The sequence below is a fragment of the Nannospalax galili genome, unplaced genomic scaffold (assembly GCF_000622305.1).
Source record: "Nannospalax galili isolate Female #2095 unplaced genomic scaffold, S.galili_v1.0 scaffold102, whole genome shotgun sequence".
Taxonomy (NCBI): domain Eukaryota; kingdom Metazoa; phylum Chordata; class Mammalia; order Rodentia; family Spalacidae; genus Nannospalax; species Nannospalax galili.
In genome coordinates this window covers 1,773,852-1,800,457 of record NW_008351958.1, presented here as the reverse complement: position 1 = coordinate 1,800,457, position 26,606 = coordinate 1,773,852, and the positions used below count along the sequence as shown (strand labels likewise).

The window sequence follows — 26,606 nt, the reverse complement described above, 5'->3', positions numbered from 1 at the left end:
AAAGTATCCGTTCCCCCAAGTTTCGGGGCCTCAAAAAACTATTGGAAAAGTGTAAAAGATAACGTGTAACTACTCCCCAAAGATCTTAATTGGGGAGGTACTGGCGGGGAGGACTTGTGTGTGTTGACAGAGGCTCCCACAGCTGTTTATTCAGATAGCATGGGGCGCGTCATTTACATAATAAATTTTTTTTTTTTTTTAAAGGAGCAAGGTTGAGTCAGACCGCTCAGTGCTCCACACAATTGTTGCATTTAAACCAATAAGGTTAGGACAAGAGAATAGCTGTGGTTTGCGTTGCAAAAACAAAACAAAACAAAAAGCCCCGAGGCTTCATGGGCAGACCTACAAGGCTGCGCAAACAAATGGAGGGATGAGATCGCTGCGTTTCTTTGTCTGGGCTTCTCAGATGCTATCTGCCGCTGCCGTGCGCAGGGGCGCAAAGCGGTTCCCAAAGAGATCCCGGCGAGCCGATGGCTCCGGGCTTGGGGCGAGGTAGAGAGTGTGCTGTGCCACTTCCGACTGGAAGCCTTCCTGTGGCGGTGCGCGCCGACAGGGTCCTTCCTGGGGAAGGCGATCGCGCTCAGTTGCTCGGCAGCTCCAGCCTGCAGCGGAGCCCGGGCTCCATCCCTCGGAGCCTGCCAGTCCCCGGCCTCCGCGCTGCGCTGCCCGCCGCACCGCCGCGCCGCTGAGAGCGCCCAGCCCTCCAGTCCCTGCCCCGCAGCCAAACTATGTCAGGAATGGAGGGCTGCTAACCCCGAAAACTCCAAGGAGCACACGAAAGTGGTGGACGCAGATGTGAGCGCTGTAAGTACAAGCTGCTGGAAAAGTTGTAGTGACTGAGAACAGCTGTCCGGTGGGCGAAGCCCGAGATAACAGGAGCGTTTTTATTGTTTTGTTTTTAAAGAAAAAAACAAAAACAAAAACATTGTGGTATGGGAGAAAAGATGACACTTGGTACCTAGGACTTTATTAGCCACAGAGTTCCGTCGTAAAAGTATAATTCTTAACCTCCAAATGATGGGAGCGATTAGGATCATTAGGAGGTAATTGCAAATTAATTGTTAACAATTACTTTTGTTAAGGTCGGTGTAAATAGGGATGACACAGAGCAATATTCTTGGAGGGAGATGGCTTCATATAGCTTCTGGAATTGCTGCACAGCCTCCAAATATTGTGTAAAACTGAGCAGAGCGTTGCATCTCTATGTAGATGTATAGATATATACACATGTATAGTGGCATCTATAACCCACAGATGACTTTTTCTACCACTGAGTTGATCTGAAAAAACGCGGAAAGGTTACCACCTGAAAGACAACGGATTAACAATAACCACTTTTAAAGGAAGAGATCCCTTTTCTTCGGTAAACAAATTTTCCAAATGTTATATTAAACAAGCTCATCTTCAAAATATGGTACAATAAGCATTTGTCCAGTTAATGTGTGTCCCTTTCTGACCTTGAAGTTTAACTCCAGGTTCTTAAACTTTTGAATTTTTCCTTTAAATGATTGCCATTCAAAATCAGTATCTGAATTGCTGATGACTAGTGGGCTTGCATTCTTGGGGGAGTTTTGAACACATTTAAGCATAGCAGTTTCAAGAATTCAATAAATTCTGAACTGTCACTGAGTTTACACAAGTGTTTCTAAGTTTTATTTCTTCAGATGGTCAGGGGTACAAAAACTTGGTAGTTTAGTACTTGGCATAGTTTTATAGGTCTGGGGCTGGTTTTCTAATGTGTCTTTTCAGAGGCTTTATTTTATGCTTGTATGAGTCTTTTACCCTCTCTCCTTGGGGTTTGGGGACACACACACATGAATAGCCATGCTTTTATATGATCAAACATTTGATGTTTGACTTTCCCGATGCTTGAGTTCTCCTAAGGCCCAAAGTGTTTAATAAGTGAGCAAGCAGCCATGGATTTCAGCCTTTGAAAACTCTTCTCGGTGACAGACATAGGAGTCTAATTGAGCCACTGTTCAGCCTTAAAGTGCCAAATGCAGTCAACTGCTCTGTTAGTTTCACAGCCATGATAAATGATTTTCTCTAAAGAAAATTTCCATTTGAGTGTGAAAATGTATTTCCTAAGAATACCCTGGAAAGAAGGGAAGTACTTGCAGTGGGAATAAAATCTTTTATCATATATAAAAAGTATTCCAGAAACATTGCCAATAAACACTAATTTTGAAAACAGTCGTTTCTCTTTAAAGCTGTAGGTAGAAATGATGTGGTTTAAATACTTGTTTGTTTTTGGTTTCATAAGGATTGAATCATTTTCTTTAAAGGAGATAATGCGAAAAGCAATAAAGGATATTGCATTAAGATAATCATCAATAGCATCTGAGCATTTGGTTTATGGAGCCTTTGATAAAGAAAGAAACGGAGTGTTAACATTTGAAAAATATCTTATCCCTAGGAGCTCTTTTCTACTTTAAGGTTAGGTTTTTTTGCTCTAAAAACTTTGGGTTTTTATTACAACACTGAGAGGTAGAAATGTGGCTGGAGGAGGGATTTTTCACAAGAATATATTCTCCTTAAAAAGCACATTTATGGCGAAGGCATTTTTCCCCCTATAAAATACATTGTGATTAGAAAATTACCATTGTCTTTCATATTGGGGAGCACTCAGGTTGATCTGTGTTGGACAAAACTAGCTTGCCTGCCAGTTCTATTTAGATAACTTCAGTACTTTCACTTTGAAATTTTTTTTTCAGTTTGAAAAGAAAAAAAGTTTTAAAATTATAGTCATTTTATAAAAATTGCTTCTAGCAAAGCAAGAAGCCTATGGAAAAGCCATAATTTAGACAAGTACCTACATTTTATTTTCTCTGTGCTGCTGAGATTTAGAATCCCTTTCCATTTACAGTTTACTTTTCACAGAACATTATTAACTTTTTGGCTTCATACATGATCTTCTGTCAGATGCTTTTGATTTGTAATTTAGCAAAGTATAATAAACAGTGCAAAAGTCATGAATTTTGCTCTGTATCCTGAGCTCTGTGGTAGGGAAAATGTGATAAAATGTGTACCTTAAGTCTTGTTTGATGATCTCTCAAAGCACGTTTGCCTTCTGGAAATAATTTCTGGGGTTGAAGAGCATGGTATTAACAGATTTAATGTGGCTATTCAATGGATTGGCGAAGTACTATGTGAGGTTTAACAAAATGAGAGAGACAAATTGAACATCAACAAAAGTTACATCTGTGAAGAATTATAAATTTAATTAGAAAAAAAGGCAAACTTAAAAGACCTCATTAACTAATCAGAAGTCAAAGTTACTAGTGTAGGATTCTTGAATTTAAGTTCTAAGGAGTTCTGTTATCTTTTTTCCTCTTTGTGTTTTCACAAGCCTGTCAGAATGCTGCTGCTGCTGCCATGCGGATTCCACACAGTTTTTAGAAAGCCTTAAAGTGAAATGGCTTCATTGTCCTATAAGGTGACCATTCATAATGCAATAAGAAATACTTTTTGCACTTCTAGGGGTGTTTGGATTAAAATACTAGATTAGGAGAAGACAAGAAATATATTAAGTTTACAGTTAAAGACAAAAAAAAAAAAAAAGTAAATTTACTGAATGCCTAACAGCATTTTTCTGGAAACCATGATTTTCCTCCCCCTTTTGAATGTAAATATCCTTCATTAATTAGTTTTGAAACCCACTGTGGTTTTAGACCTTTAAAATACAAAAATCTCCCAGAGACATTATCAAGTGTGAGAGGAAAGCAGCAGCCATCAGAAATAGGTGTTCTTTTTAGATAAGTCATTAGATGAACATGTTTCCCTCTTGCACTGTAATCTTGTACTACACATAAAAAACTGAAAGCATGTGAAGTGTAGCATTTTGTAAACTGTAACTAATTTCACTCACATCTGTGTCTAATTGTTGTCTGCATTCGCATTCTTGAGAGTAGATTTATTTTTCCTGGACCACGATGTGGATTCAGCTGACCAGCCTAAGTGAGGATTAGTTGTTTTAAAGTTATTTTGATTAAAGAGTCATTTTTAAATACAGTAACATACAACACATGGTTTAAATAATCCTTGAGACACAAAAGAATATATCTGAAGTACACTTAATGAAAGGAAGATCATAGATAGGGGCTCTCAAAAACTGTGCTGTGTTAAAGCGCAGTGGAAGCTAAGTTGCCAGTATAAAAGAAATATGTTGTTAAGATGTGTTTTGTTTTTTTTTTACAATACGGAAATGTGTTAGAATAATTCTTTTTTGGAAGTTCATTATTTTTTTTTCAAGTTTGATTTTTCAAAAATTGAGATATGATAGGCTAAACCTCAAATATAACTCTAAGCTTTCAAGGGGACATAATGAAATAGAAATGATAATTTCAAGATCATGCTTTCTAACTGATGTGAAAATAGAAATATATCTTACTATTTAACGCTAAGTATGCTTCACATACTCTCTCACGTAATAGCTGAGAGAGTTCTTAAAACTTAGTTCTCACCTATAATTTATTCCAGGTGTATAAAAGGGAGTAAGAATTTTATCCTTGAGATTGGTTGAAGTTTCTAAAGGAAACTATTTAATCTTATGTGAGAATATTAATTTTAACAAAAATTGCAGAAACCTGTTATTGCAGAATGAACATGTTGCTGGCATTAAAGTTAAATTTCCACTTAATATTCAAGGGTCTTAAAAATTGTTTTTGTCTTGCACATAAGAAATGTATAACTAGAAATTTCATGTAACATTATCCAAAGTCATTTAGACCTTAATGATGCATTAATTCTTGCTAGAAAGGTAGTGTTTCTTAATTTCATAAATCATAATTAAAAAATAGAAGGACTCAAAAGATTTTTGAGTGGATAACTTTAATGTCATTCGAGACTCTTCAGTCCCCATCTTTGTTCTGTAGCTCTAACTGATGTCAGTTCAGGTTGAATGAAAATGCACATCAAAGATTTGGAATTCTGAGCCATTTTAAACGTTAGACAAAATGCTCCTTCCTGCCTTCCCAAACATTGGTGGGCACTTGCAAGTGGTCAGCTGCCTGGCGCACCTGAGCGTTATCACCTGCTGGTAGTTAGCACTGACTCCAGACAAGAACAGACTGTTAAAACTTCAGGTTAGTGAAGTGTTCAGTCCTAAATCCAAAGTTATCTTGAAACATAAGAAACAGCATGCTGACTGATGGAATAGTGAACTGATTTACTTAATAATTCTGTGTTCTTCAGTCTAAAAGATGGGAAACACACATACACACTCACACTCACACACGGAGTTACATTTTGTCTGTTGCCGGTCATAGCTGCATAAATACTCATTGGGTTTTAATTTGGCATGGTTAAACAAGCACATTGCTGAGCAATGGGACTTTGGGTATGAAAATTTGCCTTTGCCATGTATCCTGAGCCCAACCTTGCAGGAGGGCAGCCTTGGAGCTGTGTCATTGAATGTTAAATGACAAATAGTAAGTGTGGGAGAAAACCATCCTGATAAGGATAGGAAACTGTCAGGAGTCTAAGGGGTGGGCGGGAGCTTTAGTTCAGCTGCTGAGAGCAGAAGATGAAAGATCTAAGGATGCTGGGGGATTATTGCTTCAACTACTGCTGTTAAACACACTCGTTTTGTTAATAGCTTTTTTTTCTTCCCAAGCACCTTTTCCAAGCTGCCTGGACAAGGCTGCTTTGCATGTTGATTGGGGGAGGGGTAATCCCGTTTGCAGCTGTCATAGGCTAGTGATGAATCACTAGCCCGTCATTTGACTGCCTCTCCAACCCCAAGGGGAGGAGGAGGATAGACCTGCAGGAGGAAACGGCAGTTGAGACCTCCACTTAAAGACACTATGCTTTTCCCGACAGCAGTATCCTCCTTTTTCTCTTTTGGTTAAAAGTGAGCATTGTGGGACTCAACCCATGTGCTGTGTATAATTACTAGCTGACACTGAAGCCCAGTTAACAAGAGCTTCTAACTTTTTACCCCTGACCACAGGTGCAAACATCTCACACCAGTTCAGATGTTGCTGTTTCCTCGGGTTGCAGGTAAGGATGTTGTTGATATTCAACATTTTTGTAGCTTACCTTTCTGTGACCCGGATCTATTTTTGTCTAGTATTTCTTAATTATTTCTATTAATAGCAACAGCCTCGGTTGGAAATTACACAACAGTGTGTGTGTGTGTGTGTGTGTGTGTGTGTGTGCTTTTAAAAAATGTTAAGTTTCTATGAAAGCAGTGATAACCTTGGTTTGAAAACCAGGATGGACTATCATTTTCTGATGTTAGGAAAACTGCAAATGTGTGATGAGATTTAGGACAGAATAACCGGATATGAAATCATTTCTTATTTGAATTTAGATTCTTAAGGAAGTAAAGGCTCACCTCATAAGTAAAATGGCTCATATGAAGCTGTATTAAAAACTAATACTCAAAGTTAATTTCAGTGCAGCCTCTAAATTAAAATGACTGTGCCCATTATGGAGTGGAGTGAGGGGCAAATACTACTAGCTTTATATGTGTAATTTTAAATTTCTTCTTCCTGTATTGTTATTCTTTTAGAAAAATAATATAGAGTTTAAAATATAGTGAGTGGGCCTTAGATGTTTAAAATTTTGGCTGTTGGAAAACAGAATGGCATCTACGTGTCTAATTAGCGACTTTTCAGTAGGTCTTCTGTTCATGAATAAGTGTTAAAAATAAGAGGTATCTAGTTCTGAATTGCCAACACGAGTCGTGGCTGCTGTGCCTTACACAGTGTAAGTGTGTGCCGAATTTAAGAACTTCCAGGGAATGCTGAACTGTTCTTACATGGTGAAAATGCAAAATGATAGCATTGCATAGTATTGTCCTTTCCCCCCTAGGTGACAGCTGAGGTATTCTGAGTGCTAATGCTCCTAGGGACCCAGTGTGTATTGGTCTTATCCCTGTTCAATTGGGCAGGCTGCATGTAATCCACAAAGCGAACAAGTGAGCCGACATCATAATGTTTTAATGCTGCATTTGTTTCAAGGGAAACAGAGGAACAATTAAGGAGTATGCCAGAGTAAACACATGCACCAGGACGATCTCATTCCCTGTCACTGGGCTGGAGCTTTCAAGTGTTTTATTTGGTTTGGAGACCCATTAAATTACAATTGGGTGTTAAATTATAAGGGAGTACCCAGTGCTAACTTATTAGATGAAACAGATTACACAGAAAAGTGATTTATTTTGATTGTATTCATTCACATATCTGCCTTTTCTTTTAGGAAAATGATGCTTTGTAGGATTGCTTTTAGTATAAAAATGACTACTTTCCCCCCTCTGAATGTTAAAATAGTTGCGATTGTGTAACCTCAGCTTATGACAAAATATACAATGGGGGAGGGTTTTAAAAACTGCATGTGAATGTTTGGCTAAATAGGTAGGATGAGCGATCACTTTTAGTAATATGTGTAATGAAAGGATGACAGAAGCCAAAATGCAAGTGAACTATGTTGAGTCCAAGACAATAGATACAATGGGACTTTTGACTGAGTGTGTTTCAAAGGAGGTGTCAAGTCATTAGCGCATTAAATAGTGGTAGTATGAATTTGGTACATCTGTCAACGGGAAGGCTTCTTGTCTTTAGGTCTATGGAAATGCAGGATCTAACCAGCCCGCATAGCCGACTGAGTGGAAGTAGCGAATCTCCCAGTGGTCCCAAACTTGAGAACTCTCATATAAATAGTTCCATGACTCCCAATGGCACTGAAGGTGAGTGTCTGCCTCATTGCTCTGCCCTTGGTTTTTCATCAATATGCACCTTCCTCCGATTCATAAAACTGGTTCTTTTCCCTCTCAGTGTTTACCATTGCTTAGGAGTGAATATTACTGGATTGTAATGTTCCATAGACTATTTTATATAGATGCATATATACATATATGCACACATATATCTTAGATGAATGTATATACATAATATTTTCAATCTTGGAATATATTTCTCATTGTTGATCATCATGTACCCATTACAGTATTTATTTGTATTATTTTGCTGTATGACCCGTGAAAATTTGGAATTATTTCACTTTTTTTCCATTTTGTTAGTAAATATAACCAATGAAAAAATATCAACACTGCACTGAGTCATTTCTAAAGATCAAGAAAATCATTTGTGTGTTTGGTATTGATGTGGCCTTGACCACTAAAAAGAAGGAAAACTTAATGTCTACAAAATATGCAACCTTATTTGGCAGGTATGCATACAATTTATTCAGTTTCTCAAACATTAAGTACTATATATTAAACAACATCATAATTATTTCTATATAATTAGCACATATGAATGTGTGTGTGAATTATATGTAAATAGAACACCTATTTAATACATATATGTTTCATTCTAAACATATACTAAACATAATACTATATTACTATCTTATGCATAGTCAGGTGCGAGTATATTTTCATAACTTTAGCATATGGAAGGGTATGTTACAAGTCACACTGTATTTTTTTCTACTGTAGACTGTTGAAAAATGTCTGTAGCACTGATATTTTTGCTTATTTATCTCTTGCTAAGACTCAGGATCTTGATAGAGTCATAAAATAAGTTTTACTAGAAGTTCAGTGGATTATCGGTATCAGAATTCCGTTCATAGACAAACCCTTAACTGTCAGTTCCCAGTCACCATGGTGATCTTTCATCACAGTTGTTGGTTTTTCTTTAAATTTTTTTAATGTAAGTAGAACTAAAATGTAAAATTATTGTCATCTTACTGCAGTATTTGAATATATATCTGTGGAAGTCTTTTGAAGCTCGCAATACTATGACATTTTGAATGGATTGAACATGAAATTCTGATGTAAAGATTCTTGATTTTTATGCTGACAGTAATCAGTTTTACGTATAACTGTTCTGTAGCTTTCTTTACAAGTAAAAGTATTCATTTCCAGGCTCTATAGAAAATGGTTGTTGTGAAAAGTAGAAACTTTAATGATTTAGCAACAAGATTAGTCTCTGAATAAAGTACATTTCATATGAAGCCTCTATCCGTTTCAATAGTCGATCAAATAAAAATTTAAATTACATAAAAGCAATTCTAGCATGTAAGCAGATTGTATAGAGCAAGTATTATAAAAGCAAGCAGTTCTGTCTCATTTTCTGTTTGGAATCTGGCTTCAGATGAAAACATGTCAGCACAGGCAGAGTGTAGAGATAGTCACACAGCCCACTGCAGGTTCTTGCTTGGATGGGTTCAGTGAATTGTCAGGATTCTAAGCAAGAAGAGACCATGGGTGCAAACCTTTAGCAGTCATTTTCTCTACTGTAAAGTTCAAATGAGATAGTCACTTAATAAGGAATAGTAAGCATTTTAAACTATTCTAATAAGTATACCAATATATGAGGAAGAATGATTACTAAGTATTGATAACTTTTTACATGATATAGTGTAATAAAAGTAAGACATTTTCAACTTCTCAATATCACTGGCTAGTCATCTACAGATAAAAGTCACCCAGTATGGAAGCAGGGTAGGTGTGAGGTAGGCTTGGCCACCCTTGGGTCATCTCGTGGGAATGAGATATGGTTGTTTTTAAAGAAAAGGTGGAGCACTAATATATTTCTGAGTATTTACATGTCACAGCTTGCTATTACATTCAGAAATATAATTTATTTTTAGGATTTTTACATGATTCAAATAAGCTTGGAATAACAAAATGTTTTAGATAACTATAATTTTTGAATAATTCAATTTGTTAATTAGAAATGATTTCATATTTTAAAAAATCTTTAATTGTACAGAGCAGGGTGGTGTGCTATAATCCCAACGCTAGGAAAGTGGTGACAGGAGGACCAGCAGTTCAAAGTGAACCTCAGCTTCAGATGTGAGTTTGAAGCCAGGATTACAGGAGATCCTGTCTCAAAGGACCAAAAAAATAAAATAATAATAAAACCAAAAATCTTAATTGTTTTAGGTCTTGGAAAGGAACTTTTCTTTCTTTCTTTTTTTTTTTTTTTTGGTCTTTTTGAGACAGGGTCTTCCTGTAGCCCCAGCTGTCCTGGAACTCACTATGTAGACCAGGCTGGCCTTGAACTCACAGAGATCCACCTGCCTCTGCCTCCCGAGTGCTGGGATTAAAGGTATGCACCACCACACCCAGCTGGAAAGGAACTTTTTAAAGTCAAATTTCAGAGGAATACATAACTCTTCATTGCATTCTGTTTTCAGGCATTCTTTATAAATGTTCTTTACAAGGGTTGTGGTAGATTCAGAAGCAAAATTAGAATGTATTAGTATAAATCAAGGCATTAAAGAAATTTTGGCCAATAAGATATATTATTCAGAGGTATTTTAGCATATAGCTTAAAATTATGGGCCCAAATGTTCTTCATGATCTGTGTTATGTGACTGTAGGTCCAAGCATAGCAAAAAGTTCGATGTTACCAAGTTCGAGAGTCAGTTTATCACGTGTCTCTTCTGTTTTATTGTGTTCTTTTCACCCTTCTCAGTCGCCACCAGAATTGTGCTTAAAATTAGTGACTTTCTTAGCATCTGGCAAGCTTCCCTGGGTTGCAGTCATTATTGATTTTCTTATTCCTTCTTTGAGATCTGATTTAGTTTGAAGCTTGAAGTGTTTACCAATAAATTTGAGGAGCAAGAAGGACAGAAGGAAATTAGTTGAAACATAAGTCTTTAAAACATCAGTCACCTCCCCAATCCCATAGCAAACACTTCAGTTATCTTTATACACACATGCACATGTACACACACACACACACACACACACACACGCACATGCACACACACACCCATATGTGTTTATACACCACAGTGGGTGTGTGTTTAAGTGACTTCCCAGCAGCCCAATTGAAAATATTCTCAGCTCAATTGAAATTAACTAGGTAAACCAAATGCCCATGTAGTTTTCAGTTGTTGGCTTTGCCTGAATTTACATGGGCTGTCTTCTCTCACCAGGAGTCTTTATTTTTATTTTTTCTTTTTTTGCTTCCTGCCACCACTTGTCCCCATAACAAGGCTAAGAAAACAGAAAATCTTCTCTATCAAAAACCATAGCTTCATCTAAAGAGCAAACAAGAAGGGAATGTAATGGAGAGACAGGGAATATTAAGTTTCTTCTTCAGTCTGCTGCCAAATTAGCCTAAGATTCAGTGTTGGTGGGTCCAGTACTCAAAGGCTAGTGCCTATTTTCAAGGTTCATCAACGGGATAAAGTCAGACACACTAAGCTACAGCCTCAGATGCTTTTTTAAAATTTTCTAAACAAAATGTTCTTGATATATAATAATTGAATGTTTGAAAACCTTTAACTCTTTGTATCTTCATATTCCAACATCTCTGGTTATTGTTGCAAGTAACTGCTGATGTTCCACAGTTTACAAATCTATAAACTATAAAACACAAGTAGGTAAGTGTAGTTAAATAGTAGCATAAATGAATGTTTGGTTGTCACTGGGGGAAGCACTGTTGGAAGAGACAGACTTTCAAGGGACTCAATGAATATTTCAGGTACTATTAAAGCAAATAAGTTAAGGCAGAAGACACTAACGCATGATAGGGAAAAGCACTACAGTGCTCTTGAACTCTTCTTTCTGATTCTTTGGAGAGTCTTCCAGGGTAGAATGAAATAGTAATTTCTTATCAGAGATACTTTGTTAAAGCCTAATCTTTAAGAAATAAGGTTTGGGGTAGTGTTAGATGGATATCAGAGTCCACCGTGAAAGGGAGGATTTCCAATGTGGACGTTTGCTCAGGCGTTGAAAAGCCTTGGTGTTGATATTTGTGGTAAAGTGTGAGAAGCCTTTAGGAACCTTTCCTTCAGAAAGACTTAGAGCTGTAGCAGTAAAAAGATTTTTATTTACACACCTAATTAGGGCCTTGTTTGCAAAGCAGGGATTCTTTCCATCTTCGTTTTCTTTGATTGTCTTAAATCCATGGGAGCCGAGGTTGGCTAGTTCCTATACTGCCAATTTAAGTGTTTATTTATTTATTTTTTTGGTTATATATGAGTGGGGAAGGGCCAAAAAGGCATGCTTGAGGCTAAGAGCTTGAATTAGAAGTTTTCTCTATTATATTATCCACTCAAAATGAAGCTCAGGAAGATTCAACCGGTCTTAAAACAGGTAAATGTGCCTTTAAGTGTCATAAAATCAGATGCAGTTGGAATTCTCACTACCAACAGAGTTTCAGGAATTCCTACAGGAATTCATATAGTAATTTTAAATTGGTGTATCAGATTTCCAAGATTGCAATCTTGAATTAGGTGGCTAAATTGCCTGCATTTAAAATGTATTCAATTGTGTTTTTCACATTTTAAGAAGATAGGTTAATTCAATTACCCACATTTATATTACCAGAATCTATTTTTAAGCAGTTTTGCTGTTTCTGCAAAGCTTAGAGCACAAGCAAATTATCTGAATTTGTTTTCTTCCCTATAATTTTGATTTAGTAAAATACAGTTCTGTCCAATGAGAGTATCTTTAAGAAATCTTATTTACAGGAAGTATCTAAACTGAGTTGAATGTGTACAGAGTTATGGTTTGAGACTGCCTTTTACAGGCCATATTTATATATCTGTGGTTGAATATTCTGATGTCAATAGAAACATGCTAATCTAATTTCATCCTTGTTTACATTTTATACATAATTCAGTTTCTGGAAGATTAAGGGACATCATGAGTGAAAGCATTTCTAAGTGACATTTTCAGAGTTTTATCAATAGTCACAAAATTGGCTTCTTATAAATTAAAGCAAAAGTTATAAAGGAATAAAATAATTTGTTAGAATTAAATATTTGCTATATTGCATATACATATATGGAAATTTTCACGTGCCTGTTACTAATAATAAAAATAGTTACTTTTGAACACCTTCTTACTGGTCATTTCACAGACCATTCTCCATGTTTCTCTTCATTAAATCTTGAGAAAATTCCTTGAGCTGGCCAACAGAATGACTAAGGCTGGAGGTTTGGAGCCTGGCTGCTTGGTTTGCCAGCTGTAGGAACTGGAGCAGATGAACTTTCCTGTGACTCTGTTTTCTCATCTGTAAAATGAGGAAAACAGCAGAACTTACATTAGGCTTGCCATGACCATGGAATATAAAACTTGGGGTATATCTGGAGCTTACCAAGTAAGAATTTACTGTATCTATTAATATTAACTGTCGAACCATATGTAAATAATAGTCACTTCTGTGCATGATTTCTATTCTACAAAGAAAATGGTAGAAAGTTAAATGCCAAGTTCCAAGGCACACAGCTTATAACGGGTACCATTGGAATTGGAGCTGGTATTTGAAGAAGTGCTGGCTGAATGCAGAGCCTGGACTTCTGGGTGGTGTGATGCTCTGAAGAGAATATATGATCTTCCTCATCTGTAAACATCTTTTCTGATACCTTTGTCCTAGGGGGTTGGTGGTTCAGCATACAGGATGTCATTCAGTAGTAAACAGTGCTGCACAATAGAAGAGGCAAGGACTTCCATGAAAAATGGACGTCCTGATAAGGACAGCTCCCTGGGGTCATTATCTGCTCGTGTTTGTGTTCTTGTATGTGTGACTGGGGAAGATTTGTTCTTATGGCCACGTGTGTTTGTCATATTGCATCAATAACTTCACTTTTGGAGAATTGTCTCTAATTAGTTTTCAAAGCTTTGGACTTAATTGTAATTCTGCCAGCCCTCTGCTTGCTTTAAGCCTCTGAGATCAAAAGGAGATGGGAGGTCACCTCTGCTTTTCATTACAATAGCCATTATTATATGCACATTTGTGAAATCCAAAAGGCACTTTTGCTACTGCTCAGAGTAAATATTTTCTCCTTCAGGAAATATTTTTGAGTCCATGGTAAATTGGATCACATTTCTCTGGACTTGGAGAACCAAATTGCATCAACTTCACATCACTGTATAAATCTTTGTCAAAGACTCCAACGGAACAGCAAACATCAAAATGGAGAGTTGGGGGCATGTGTAGTGTGTTCTAGTAAGTGTGGCTGGAAGAGAGAAAATGGCAGGGAGTATGAGGGCAAGTCAGAGGGTTACAGGGTGGCATGTGTGAGCCACAAGGGTGACAGTCTGCTCTTATTCATCACCTGTTAATAAACTGGCTCTTGGCTGGTAACATAAGGAATTCCAGTGCTTACTGCCTACAAGAAGGCTCAGGGTTTCCAGGCACCTAGACATCTTGATAAACTGGTGACTAGACACAGATAGGTTTTAGTGCTTCCTCTTGCTAATAGAGAATCAGCATTCTGTGACATCGCTATCCTAGTTCTGTATGCACAAAAATGTGTCTTCCCAAGAATATCCTATCTCCTGGGAGAAATCTCTGGTTCTTCCAAGGAAGACGAACTTTTAGGCAAATTCATGTCTCTTTGGTCACAGATTCTTGCTTTAAGTTATACCTGATTTCTTATAATATCCAAGGATGCCTTGGGGGTGAGCAGTATCTATGAAGTAGGGTGTGTGTTCATTCTTACCTTGTTTTCTTAAAGTAAGAGCCAAGAGTAATATATTCTCTGTTTGGCTACATATGTGGAAACATGCATTTAAAAAAATATATATATATGTAAAATTTCCCATTTTTAGTTTGGGAATAAGTGAAAGTTAACTACTTTTTGATTATATTCTGTGACTGCCAGATACTGCCTTTATAAAGAGACAATGTAAGTTATGAAAAGCTAATAAAGGATTTATATTCATTTGAGGGACCTCCAAAATTGTTTATAAGTGAAAGCTTATTATGATTACATTCATGGTAATGTGCTGGCTTTACAAATTTTTCAGTTTTATTTCATTCCTCCAATATCCCATTACACACAAAAAAAGTAGATGAACTCTGCCGAGCACATTCCATAGAGGTATGTTTACATACTTCATAATAGACACTGCAAACTTTTTGTTTCATTTCATAGGAGAAAAAAAATCTGAAATGCTTACCCATCTTAGCATTTTGTCTATCACTAATGAGGGAAATTTTGAGTGCAAAGAATATGAACTCAATCGACTGAGTTCTTACCACTATTAGAACATTGTAATATCCTCCACATACCCTCTTTAAGGTGATATCTCTCTGTACCTGGTTTTATTTCAAGAAGTTAAGTGACAGTCTGTCTTCACTCACTCAGTACACTGATTGTTTTGAAAAGAGCTTCAGAAGCACATTGGGACAGTTTCAAACCCAATACTCTTTTTCTGTGGGGGAGTTGATTTTCTTGAAGCAGGGTCTCCTGTAGTTTCAGCTGTCCTGGAGCTAGCTATGTAGGCCAGACTGGCCTCATCTCGCAGAGATCAGCCTGCTTCTGCCTCTCAAGTGCTGGGATTAAAGGCGTACGCCACCATGGCTTGCTGAACCACACATTCTTTATTCTCTTAAAAAAAGAAAGAAAGAAAGAAAGAAAGAAAGAAAGAAAGAAAGAAAGAAAGAAAGAAAGAAAAAAGGACTCCCCCCACATAGCACTGATTCAGTTACTCAGTGAAAAATTTGGTTCTTGCTGAGATTCTTTAACTGCCTTAAGAATTTTTTTATGTCACCTTATCTAAGATCATGACCAAGATGAAGGAATTACATGTACATTTATAGGTCTCTCTTGCCCTTTCAGCCTCCAAGTTCCTTGAAGGCAGGACAGACTTGTTCACTGTCCTGTCCTCGGCCTCTGGCAGAAGGTTTGGCAATAAATATTTGTTGAATGAATGCTCCATATTACTAAGTAAATAGTTGTAGGTGAAGGATTACAAAAGCAGGGTGTCCATTCTTGTTACTTCCCAGACATTAATTATTCAAGGAACTAGTTGAAGCTCCTTTTTCAAGTCTTGGGAAATTATTCATTTTCACAGATCATTATACAGAATGGCTGTAAGATGTCCATCCAGAGAATACCGCCAGTTCAGATTGTGAATGTGAGACCCAGTAGCCAATTTGTACTTGACACACAGTAACTTACCATTTCATACACAGAACTATTAGACTTCAAATTTTAGTAATTATGAAGCAGCTGCCATATATTCTAAGACACAAATGGATAAAGTAAAGACAATGCAGTTGGTAAACTTAGCTTTGGTGTCTTTAAGACATGGCAAAAGAAGAAATAGGAGCAAAATTTTGAAGGCGGAAAATTAAAGAAGAAATATATTCATACTGCAGTGACAGTACAAGGATCTCTCTCTCTCTCTCTCTCTCTCGCTCTCTCTCACTCTTGCTCTCTCATGTGTGTGTGTCTGTGTGCACAGAGTACAGAGAGATAAGACCAAAGCAGTCAGCCTGAGCAGATGATGAAGGCCCTGAGTATCAACTAGGCTTAATTAACACTTTGGATACAGTTGTACCGGAACTAGATGACTGCAGGCAGGTAAATAGGAGTGTGATGTGATTGGGTTTGTATTTAAAAAAATACACTTAGGGAGTATTTTGAAACTGCATTCAAGGTCTGTGGCACTAAGAAAGGATTCCAGGTGAGAAGTGATGAGGGGAGTTTATCTGAAACCTTTTCTTATTTACATAGTATTATCTCTTCCAGAAAACATTTCCTACTTGCCTTAAGGAGAGCTAAGTGGGGAAAGAGTAATATTAAGACTGTAAGAAAGTGTTTCATGATGGTGAGAGCACAAAATTTGCAGTCAAACTAATCTGGGCTCAGAATTGCAATTCATCTATTTATACGCCGTGTAATGAAGGTGGGTTTTCAGAGGCAGCAGAGTAGGATGAAGGGCCCTGAAACCAGATTGCCTCCCCTGGAAGCCAAGCTCAGTCACTCTCCAGCCAGCTAGTATAATACCTTCTGGCCTCTAATTCTGGCCCCTGAAAGGAAGATGATAACGGTCCCTTCAGATAGTGGCATGAGGATGGGTCAGGGAGGCGAGAATAGGGTCTGACTCTTAGGAAGTGCTTCTGTCCACTGGCTGTTCTATCCATCGACTCCTCTTATTGTCTGGAGCCTTCCGTGGGCAATGAGGGTTGCCCCTTTAGTTTGGACAAGGGGATAGTTAGCCTATCTAAATTACTGAAACCAACCACTGGCACCTGTTACATGCTCCAAACTCAGTAGCTACTATGAAATGCATGTTGCCTTCTTAAAAAGAGACATGTCCTTTGGAGCTGGTACAGCAGCATCTCTACAGAAAGGAAGCATGTTTGCTCCTCCTCTGGACTCTTGACATTGCTGAACAGCCTTTGCAAGTACTCAGAGGACTTACTAATTCAATAAGTACTTAGTTACCATTGAGTATGGGTAAGGTAAATGTCTGAGTGGTCCTGTGAGTTAGTAAAAGATAGGAAAAGGGTACTAATCATTTGGTAGATTGATTACATTTTGGGCAAATAAACTATTTTTCCATATTGATATGATTGAGGTTCTGAGTCTGAGCCAGCTCATCTGCTTCCAATCTTCAAACACTGGTTGATTTTACCATCTGCTAATTTGCAGCATATACTGATACACTTCTACTCAGGGCCCTGGTATTCTTAGACTATCCTGTTGCAGTGTCACTCACTCACTGTCTCCATCTATGTAGATGAATGATTCAAAATAAGAAAACTCCACTGGAAAACATTTGAGTCTTCAGCAGATTCAGAAAAGAGAAATTAATTGAAGAAGCTAGAAACTAGCTGTGTGATCTTTGGCAGGTTATTGAACATCTTTAAGCTGCCATTCCCTTTTCTTTGAATGACAGAATTATCATACATGTCCCGTAAACTTACCATGGGGAGTGAAGGAGTTATTGTTAATGTTCAACACATGCTAGCCATACAGAAGGTGCTTAATACATAGAAACTACACAGTAAATTATTACTCTTCCATTCTAAAAGATGCATAATGTATTGTTTGTGGCAGAAATAAAGGTAGTTATACTGGTAAATTCTTAGAATGGGAATTTTCTCTCTGTACAGTTGTGCCATGTTTCCCTTTTAGTAAACCAAAAATATTGAGCAAACATTTTGGTTTCTAAGTGCTGATATCCATTAGAAGTCATTGAATGGCACATTTAAGGCATGTACCTTTCAATATATATAATTTTGCTGAAAAGAAAAAATACCCACAAACAAACATGAATGCTAATGACAAGAATGATGAAATGTTTAGAGGAAGTCTTTTACATCTGCATCTTATTTGGGGATAGATGAAAAATAAGATTTCTCTTTTTGAAGGACAGATATAGGCAAGCATAGTGCATGCCTCACTCAATTGTGAGAGCATGAGACTCTTGCATACAGAAAAGTAAACACAGTAAAATATAAATCGTGGACCCCAACTGTATGGTGATCTACCCTACAGTCCTACCAACTTTTCTGTATCTATGATAAATTTCATAATACAATACTGAGATAGAAGAACAAACATTTATTTAGTTTTAGTTTTTACTGTAATACAGGAAACTCTAAAGGATTTTAATGCAGGACAAAAAAAGGTCAGAACACCCCTGCCTTAAGGAGTTCAGTCTGATTGTGGGAGATGAGAACTTTGACCTTGAGACAAAAGAAATTAAACGACAAGTGAGATTTCAAATAAATTATGAAAGCTAAGACCTTCAGTCCGTGAGTTAGTTCCTTAGCAACTCAAGTATTGAAGGTTAGCAGATTTTTTTGTGCAAAAAGCTTTGTGTATTTGATGAGTAAATGAACAAGTCACACACACATTCAACTTTTTCATGGGTATCTGTTGTGTTTATCGAAATGCAGCCCTTTCATGATAGCTTCACAGTAGGTTTTTGTCATTTGTACTTTTTCCATCAATAGATTAGAAAGAGACTATCGTTTGAGTTCTGAAATATTTTGGTGTTAGAAAAAGGGCTTCATTCTGAAGAAGGTTAGAAGCCACTAATCCAAACAAAAGTGCTCTCAGAGTTCAGAAGAAAGAACTCTTCAGCTTGCTAAGGTCTGGCCAGGCTTCAAGGAGGAGGTGGAACCTGAGCTGAGTTGGGAAATGGGTAGAACCTGAATAGGTTGAGAAGAGCTGGAATGCATGTGAAATGAGGGAACAGGATGAACAAAGGTAGGATAGTCTGGGAGACTGCAAGGAGGCCGATTGAGCTGAAGAAAGCATTGATAGGAGATAAGGTTGGGGGAATCAACTGAAGCCAAACTGGAGGACCCTGAACATCAGGCTGAGGAATTTGGCTTCATCCTGGGCCAGTCAGAGAAGCCAGTGAATATTTCAAGAAAGCAGCTGATATGGTGAAAGTGTTTTCAGTATTAATCTGGTACCATGTCCAAGGATTGATTGGACTGGAAGAGAAATGGAGCTCTGCTGTGGAGACTCCGCCTGTCCAGATTTGATGTGTTGGGAACCCGAGCTGGTGCAGCAAGAGTAATGAAAACGGCCAAATAGAATTATGAAAGACCTTTCAAGACACTAGTCAGCATTTACTTTTTCTCATTTCTTCTCTACAAAAACAGCCAGTTAGCCTCAGCCTCTGTACAAGTCACTGCATGTGACACTAATATACTACACTTCCACTTCCTGTGGATACCAGGTTGACATGTCTACTATTTCTTCATGGGCATGTGTATTAGTTATCTTTTCATTGCTGTGCCAAAATGCCTGATATAACTAGCTACAAAGGAGGAGAAATTGCTTTCAAAGGTTTCAGTTTGTGGTCAGCTGGCTGTATGTTTCTAAGCCTGAGATGAGTCAAACATCATCATGGAAGGCGTGGTAGAACAAAGTCAGCTCATGGCGGTCAGGAGGCAGACAGGACCAGGTGACAAGATACATCTTTCCAGGGTACACATCCAGTGACCTTCCTAAACCCCACCTCTTGCTTTTTACCACATCTCAATAATTCTGTGATTTTACAACCCTATCAAGGGATAAATCAATTGATTGGTTGGTCCTCTTAACCTAATCACTCCCCTAAAGCCCTTCATCTGGCATCCAGACCCCAATACAAGATTCTGTGGGAGACATTACATAGTCAAACCCTACAGTATATATGCTGAGAGTCAAATTGACTCAGTCTTTGTTCATTTGGTTTACATGAAGTTGTACAAGCTATACTATTTTGGAGAGAATGTTTTTTTTTCTACCCTCTTTGAAAATAGGGCAAATTTAATATTTGGAAGAATATCAGGCTGTAGAACCATCCAGACACAGAGATGCTTCATTTTCTAAATAAAAATTAACTAAACTAAAAACAAAGCATTTAGTTCACAGACATATATACTTTTTGATAAAGAAGAAAGTTAAATGATTATTCAAAATAATTCAATCAGGTTTTAAAAGTCAGGTATAGAAAGTGTGCAAATTTAGGAATATTTTCCACTTTTGTTTTTCATATACAAATTTTATTCATTATTACCACTATTCATTTGATGCCACTTGTCCCATTTGGAATCATTTGATGCACTGTTTAAAAACATATATTTCTACTTTCATACCTTATGGTATGAGAAGACTCCTTAAATGGATGAGTGATGTTGTTATTGGATTTGAACATTACATGGCTGTGCTTTTTCTCTCCTGATCTCTTTGGGAATCACTATCAAAACTATGATAATTTATTTACCTCTCCTCTTACTAAACCAGGAAGGGTGTACTCTAAATATACAAAAATTCCAAGGATATTATTTTATGCTAATGCATCCTTTCCAAATAGCACTTTGTTCAAAATGATGTAACTGCTTTATGTGAGCCCTGTCAGTGAGCTACTGTGAATGAACTTGCACATAAGTTCAGAGAGAGGCAATTTGGGAAGAATAAAAGTCGTTTTAGGTTTCAGCAGTGTTTTTAATTGTCTGAGCAATGTGCCTAATGGCCTAAGTTAATTGGAACCTGTTTTTCAGGTAGTGGACGCCTCTGTACTTTTATCCAGTTCTCTAACAAACACTGAGTTCTGGGAACCACACATTCTGCTAAGTGGTATAAAGATAGAATTGTTTAAACATATAGCTCTTGTCATGAAACAAATGGTCATACATCAAAATGGTGAAGAGATGCAGAATGAGAAGTACATTCTAAAGAAGCAATCCAGAAGAAAAGAAAGACTAGATTGCAGAAGAGAGGAAACTGTAGTTAGGTTTGATTAATCAATGATTTAAAAAACTGTCAAGGGAGAAAATTTGTTCTTCAGAAGAGTTAAGGAAATTTAAACAGGAAAGTTCATAGTAGGCAACTGGAAAGACCTTTAATGAAATAATAGACATTAACAGCAAGGTGCAATGGATTAAGGGGGAATGGGTGATAAGGATTTGAAAACAAATGCTCAGGAAACCTGAAGGTTAAAGAAGACAGTTTGAGAAGCATCATGGTTAAGAGACAGTATAGGAAATATTTTTTGAAAATTAGAAGAGGGGTCAGGTAAAATACCTGCCTCACATGTTCAGGGCCCTGTGTTCAGTTCTAGGCACTAATAAAAAACTTTAGGAAGTCCCATCTATGTCTCTATGTAGAGGGGAAACAACCTCTCGAAGGCATGACTGAAAACACCATGAAAACAAGCAATGGAATACTACTGCAGAGGAGGCCTGCAGAGGCTTGAGGGATGAAGGGTCAGGTGTAAAAACTAAGTCCTGACAAAGGAAGGGAAACAGATGAAATTAATTAGCAGGAAGCTGAGAAATGGCAGAGGAAGATGAATGATTAAATGCCCTTTCCACATTCTTTATACAATATTAGATGAAGAAAAAAGAATGCGAGGTAAAGTGTAGTATGGGAACTGAGGAAAGGGGGTAAAATTCAATGAAGATATTGAAGACACTTGACAAGAAATGGAGAAGGGAGGTTTGTCTCACAATGGGATGGCTCAAAGAAATGAAGAAAAGACTTGATTCAAGTGGAATCCATCAGCGTGTTCACTGTGACCTGCTTTATCATTCTCTATGAAGAACAGCAGGCTGAGGAGTGGGATGTCAGATCGCACACCTCATGCTTAAGAGTTTGAAAATGATGCTTTGCAGAATGAGGCTACACAGCACACAGAAGATGTGATGAGCTGTGGATTCCACAGTACACGGGAGAGACTTCAGAAACCAGAGAAGGAGAGCAGGCAGCCGTTTGGAAAAACTGATATTTTGATGAGCGCTAAGAATGAGTCTGGAAGAAGTGAGTGGGTGAAGGAAGTGGGAGCATTTCTTGGAGGCAATTGAAGTTTTAGGCAGTGGGATAGTTGGATCACTTCATGATCAAAATTGAATGAATGCAGTTCTCAGTTGAGGCAGAAGAAAGGAAACAATGGTAAGGAGTCACAGAGGACTGGTAAGGCAAATGTTGGCATTCCCTGAGCATCACAGTGGGAAGTAAGTTTGAAAGGAAGCCTGAGCTAAAGGAAGGCTGTGATGAGCTCAGAGCACCTGATGGTCACCCTGGTTGGTACTATCCATGTGTTTTTCTGGGCAAATGCTTTATAGTGCTGGCTGGTTCTCAACCCAACAGGTAGAGTTCCCCTTTGGCAGTGAACTTGTATTGCTGTTCCATTAGTTTATGGGAGAGTTTCACTAGTCAAATGAACTTAACACTTTATCTTTTGGTCTCTTATCTTGGAGATTTATTTTTCATAACCATAGCATTCAAAGTATAACCAGAAGTTGTTTGATGAACATGGAATTCTGGTGCAGTGGGCCACTTGGTTAATCTTCAGAGCTTTTGTCACCAACCTGCAGTGGCCTGAATAACAAGTCTCAACTTACGGTGCAGAAAGATGGGTTTCTCGTTTTCATGGGTCAGCTTTTGCTAAAGAACATTTAACCGAAATGGTCACATTTTCTTCTGTAATTTTTTTCATAACTGCCTTGTGAGGCATCTTTCTCTTGCTGGTCTGTTTGTTCAGAAAAAATATATACTGACTGTAATGACCAAAGTATTAGTTTTCATAATATAATCATATTTTAGTATTGCCTTCTTGAGTTATTTCCAAGTTACCTTGACCTTTGATTTTCACTGTCCTGAGGTACAGCTTCATGGTTGAGGTTTCTACAAGTCTTTTCACTTTGATTCTTTTAATTTGTTTGGAAGGGTAAGCTTAACTTTAATGTGGAGGTTTTGATAGATTTTTGACCCAGTTATCAATGCTTTTGGGGGGCTGGAGAGATATCTCAGTGGTTAAGAACACTGGCTGTTCTTACAGAGGACTCAGGCAAAATACACATAAAACTGTTTTAAAGAAAGAAATGCTTTTGCAGCTGGGTATATAGTTCAGTGGTATAATATTTGCTTAGCATGCCTAAGGCCTTGAATTCAGTTTCTAGCCCTGAAAAAGAAAGTTTTGATTTCTCATAATAAAAGAGATACTATCAGAACAGAGTGACTAAGTAGGAAACCATGGACTCTGGACCTAGCACAGTGCTCAATTACATATAATCATTTATCTTTGTTATTCTTGTATATATATAATATCCAGTAACAGATGAAGAAGCTGAGGCACACAGTTGATAACTTATTCTAGGTTCACGCTCTCGGTGACTATGCTAGATTGAAATTCTTTTAGTAATTCCAAAGCAGCTACTTTGAGCTCTATGTTTGCTGTTACTCCATTGTGTTATGCTCCAGGAGAAAAATGATTTCTGCCCAACAGAAATAGAACACTGTTGCTGACACTGTTAGTGATGATGATAAATGTAGTTTCAGCTCCCACTTTGTAATACATTCTCTTCATAAGTTTTTGTGAATCCATCTGTAATGTAGATAATTAAAAAAATTATCTTGTACATAAGATAATTAGGGCCAAAAAATCAAGTCTTCGAAAGTCTAACAGCAGATGATTAGATTTCCTGGCCCCAGCACTGAAGGCCAAAGGCATCGATGGATGGAGGTCTGTGGTACAATCGAAGAGTTGGGTCCCAGAGTAGCTCAGGTCTGCAGTGCATGGTCAAGTAAAGGAATCATAGGGAACAGATTAAATGGGGTAACAGGAATTTCTGAATGTCTTAAAGGATGAATACGAAATGGTCTTTCAGGGTCAGATGACAAATTGGAAACTGAAGCGATGACAAAATAGGCAGATATGTTTTTAGACAGTACAGTAAAGAACCGAAATAGACTGAGAAGGTCATGTGACAAAGATGTTTAGGGGAGATAGAGTTAGAGAACAGATGTTTATAGTTTTGTTTTGCTTTTCAGTCAGTAGCACAGGTGGGATAGCTGTTCTCAGATGTCACAGTACCTTAAATATTTAAGAAAAATTCAGTATGTGGCATTGTTAAATTCAAAACCTGGGAGAGGTGTTCTGTTGTCTTTGCAGCCTGTTGGTATGTGTGATAATGCAGGTAATATGAGATGGATGCTATTCTGGTGACCATATATTGCTCTTCTCTTTTTAACTCTCTAGGGGGTATGTACAAGAAGTAATTTGTCTATATTCTTTTTTTGCTTCCCTTCAGGAATGTGTGTATACATGTGTGCTATATGCAGGCATGTGCATATGTATGTTATATAAATGTATATATGTGCACATATTGGTATGTGGGTGCACACTTACCCATGTGTGTGCCTGTGCAGGACAACACTGGGTGTTTTTTCCCTATCTCTCTCCACCTTATTTTTTGAGACAGGGTCTCTCACTTTACCCCAAACTCACTGTTTGGGCTAGACTAATCAGCCAAAGAGCCCCCAGGATCTGCCTGTCTTCACTCTCCCCTGGAGTGCTGGGGTTACAGGTGTGTGCCACTGTGCCCAGCTTTTATATAAGTGCTGAAGACCTAAATGCAGTCTTCATGCTTGCTCAGTAAGCCCTTTACCTACTGAGTCCTTTCTTCAGCCCCTCAGAAACTATTTTACACCACAATAAATTACTAGTCTTTCTAGCATTATGTCTCCGGCAATCAAAGTATTCAATTACAGGACCTGATACAATCATGCCTATCCTGGTGGTTACTCTTTGGACATCCTCTTCTTTTTAACAGAGTCTTTTGAAAAACTGGGTTTGGTGGGACTCTATAGTCCTTAGTGTATAGATAGCTGTGGTTGAACAATGGCAAAAGACAATGAATTTGAGACCTAAAAGAAAAAGTATCACCTTCCCTTCCTTCCTTTTGAACTACTTTTAATGGATTTCAAGAATAACTGAAGTGCCTGGTAGAAGCAGGGCCTGCATTTGACTGAGCTTAATATACAGCAATGTAGATTTCAGGGGGTGGAGATAGAAGTGGTTTCCTTTAGTTAAGCTTTCACAGGGTAATTGTATAGTTCAATCTATAGACTCACACAGCCTAGATTTGGCAGACTTACAAGCAATTTGCACCAGTACTCTGTGCAGTGGACTAATTCATTCCTCATCTTTTCTGGACATTTGGGCATGAAACTTCTACTTGAGATTGTCCGGCAAGCTCAAGTTCATGAGCCTGGAAGCTCTGAGAATCTGAGTGCAGTGATTGGCATAGTATTGCTTTCTAATCAAACCAAGGCTGTGGCACTAAGCCTCAGCTGTCTTGCTCTAACTCTAACTTTTACAAAGTGCTACTTACCATTTCTTCAAGCTTTGGTCATGGGCCTGGAATTGAAACAACACCCCAAATTCCATGCCATTTGCCACTTGCTGTATGTCTTTTTGGCAACTTCCTCCCTTCTCTAGCTTCAGTTTTTACATGTTTGAAAAACAACAAGGGCATACTGAGGAGTTTGCAAATATGTTCTGAGACCACCTTGCAGAGTTGCCTAAAATGATTATAATGTCTGTGAGGAATCTGACACACAGTAGGCACTTTACATGCCCCACTTTCATTTTGCTTCATTCTAACCTGTGATCAGCATGCAGTCTTTGATTCAGAGTTCAGCATCCTAGTGGTGATCTGTCTGGAAAGTAAAGCAGAATGATTGCATGATGTGAGAAGGGCATTATGTCAGGGGACATGAAGTGTAATGTGGACATCTCAGTAGGAAACTCAAGGATTGCCCTGGTGAGAGGACTGTTGGCTTCCTTAAAGCTTCAGACTCATAGTTATAAGAACAAGAACATTAGGGCTGGTGGCATGGAGGGAGAGGGGAACTGCAGGCTTATGTCAGAATGCATTAGCATCAACTAAGACTTCTAACCCAAAACAACTGGCAGAAAAGTGAAAACTTCAGTCACAACTTCAGCTCCACTGTTGTGTGGTCTACATGAAAATAACCAGGCAGAATGATTTCCATTAGTCTTGGTGTTCCCCCAACCTTGTTTAGAAACCATCTAAGTAATTAATTTTTTTTGGAAATGGGTATCTGATACATCTATTTATAATACTCATGTTAAAGTTACTCATGATGTGTGGGTAAAATGCTTGGGGGCCCAACAGTTGATCTGGATTTGTCCTCTGCCTGCTGGTGTAAAGGGAGTGGTGGCATTGCAAGAAGGAAGAGCAGTTTTCTCCACCATCTTCTCCCATTTCAGAATGTTTCTGCTTCGTGGGAGGAGCCTCATTCCCCACAGATTCTCTACTAGGAACCTTTACCTCAGAAAATGTATTGTTGAATTTCAAGTTGATTTCAAAATATTAATGCATTCTTTCTGAAAACCCGGTAATGAGGGATAAGTCTCCTGCCCAGTTAGGCTGGGACTACTCCAGCAATGACACACTAGTCACAATTTCTAAGGAAAATAATAGTGGTAGCTCTTCATTAAAAATGTATTCTAAAACTAGGGCTGGAAAAAACAGGTTTTTCTGAGTTCTGAAGCGGTGTGGCTCTGATAGTACAGAGATTCTGTCATTCTGTTGGGAATGGATTGCTTAGAGATTCTAGAGCCTAAATTAGAGTTATTTCTCAGC

General features: G+C 37.9%; 1 protein-coding gene across 4 annotated transcripts in view; it reads left to right on the top strand.

The window, feature by feature from the left end:
• The first annotated feature begins 720 nt into the window (after nt 1–720).
• Eya1 (EYA transcriptional coactivator and phosphatase 1) overlaps nt 721–26,606 on the top strand; it is a 158,252-nt gene continuing 132,366 nt past the window's right edge. For 3 of the 4 annotated variants that reach the window (XM_029553971.1, XM_008848877.1, XM_029553970.1), the window contains exons 1-3: nt 739–804; nt 5,951–6,000; nt 7,566–7,690. In XM_029553971.1, the coding sequence (XP_029409831.1) occupies nt 7,570–7,690 (121 nt within the window). In that variant the 5' untranslated portion in view covers nt 739–804; nt 5,951–6,000; nt 7,566–7,569. Of the gene's footprint in view, nt 805–5,950; nt 6,001–7,565; nt 7,691–26,606 lie in introns of all 4 variants that reach the window. The other variant, XM_029553972.1, reaches the window with a different exon arrangement.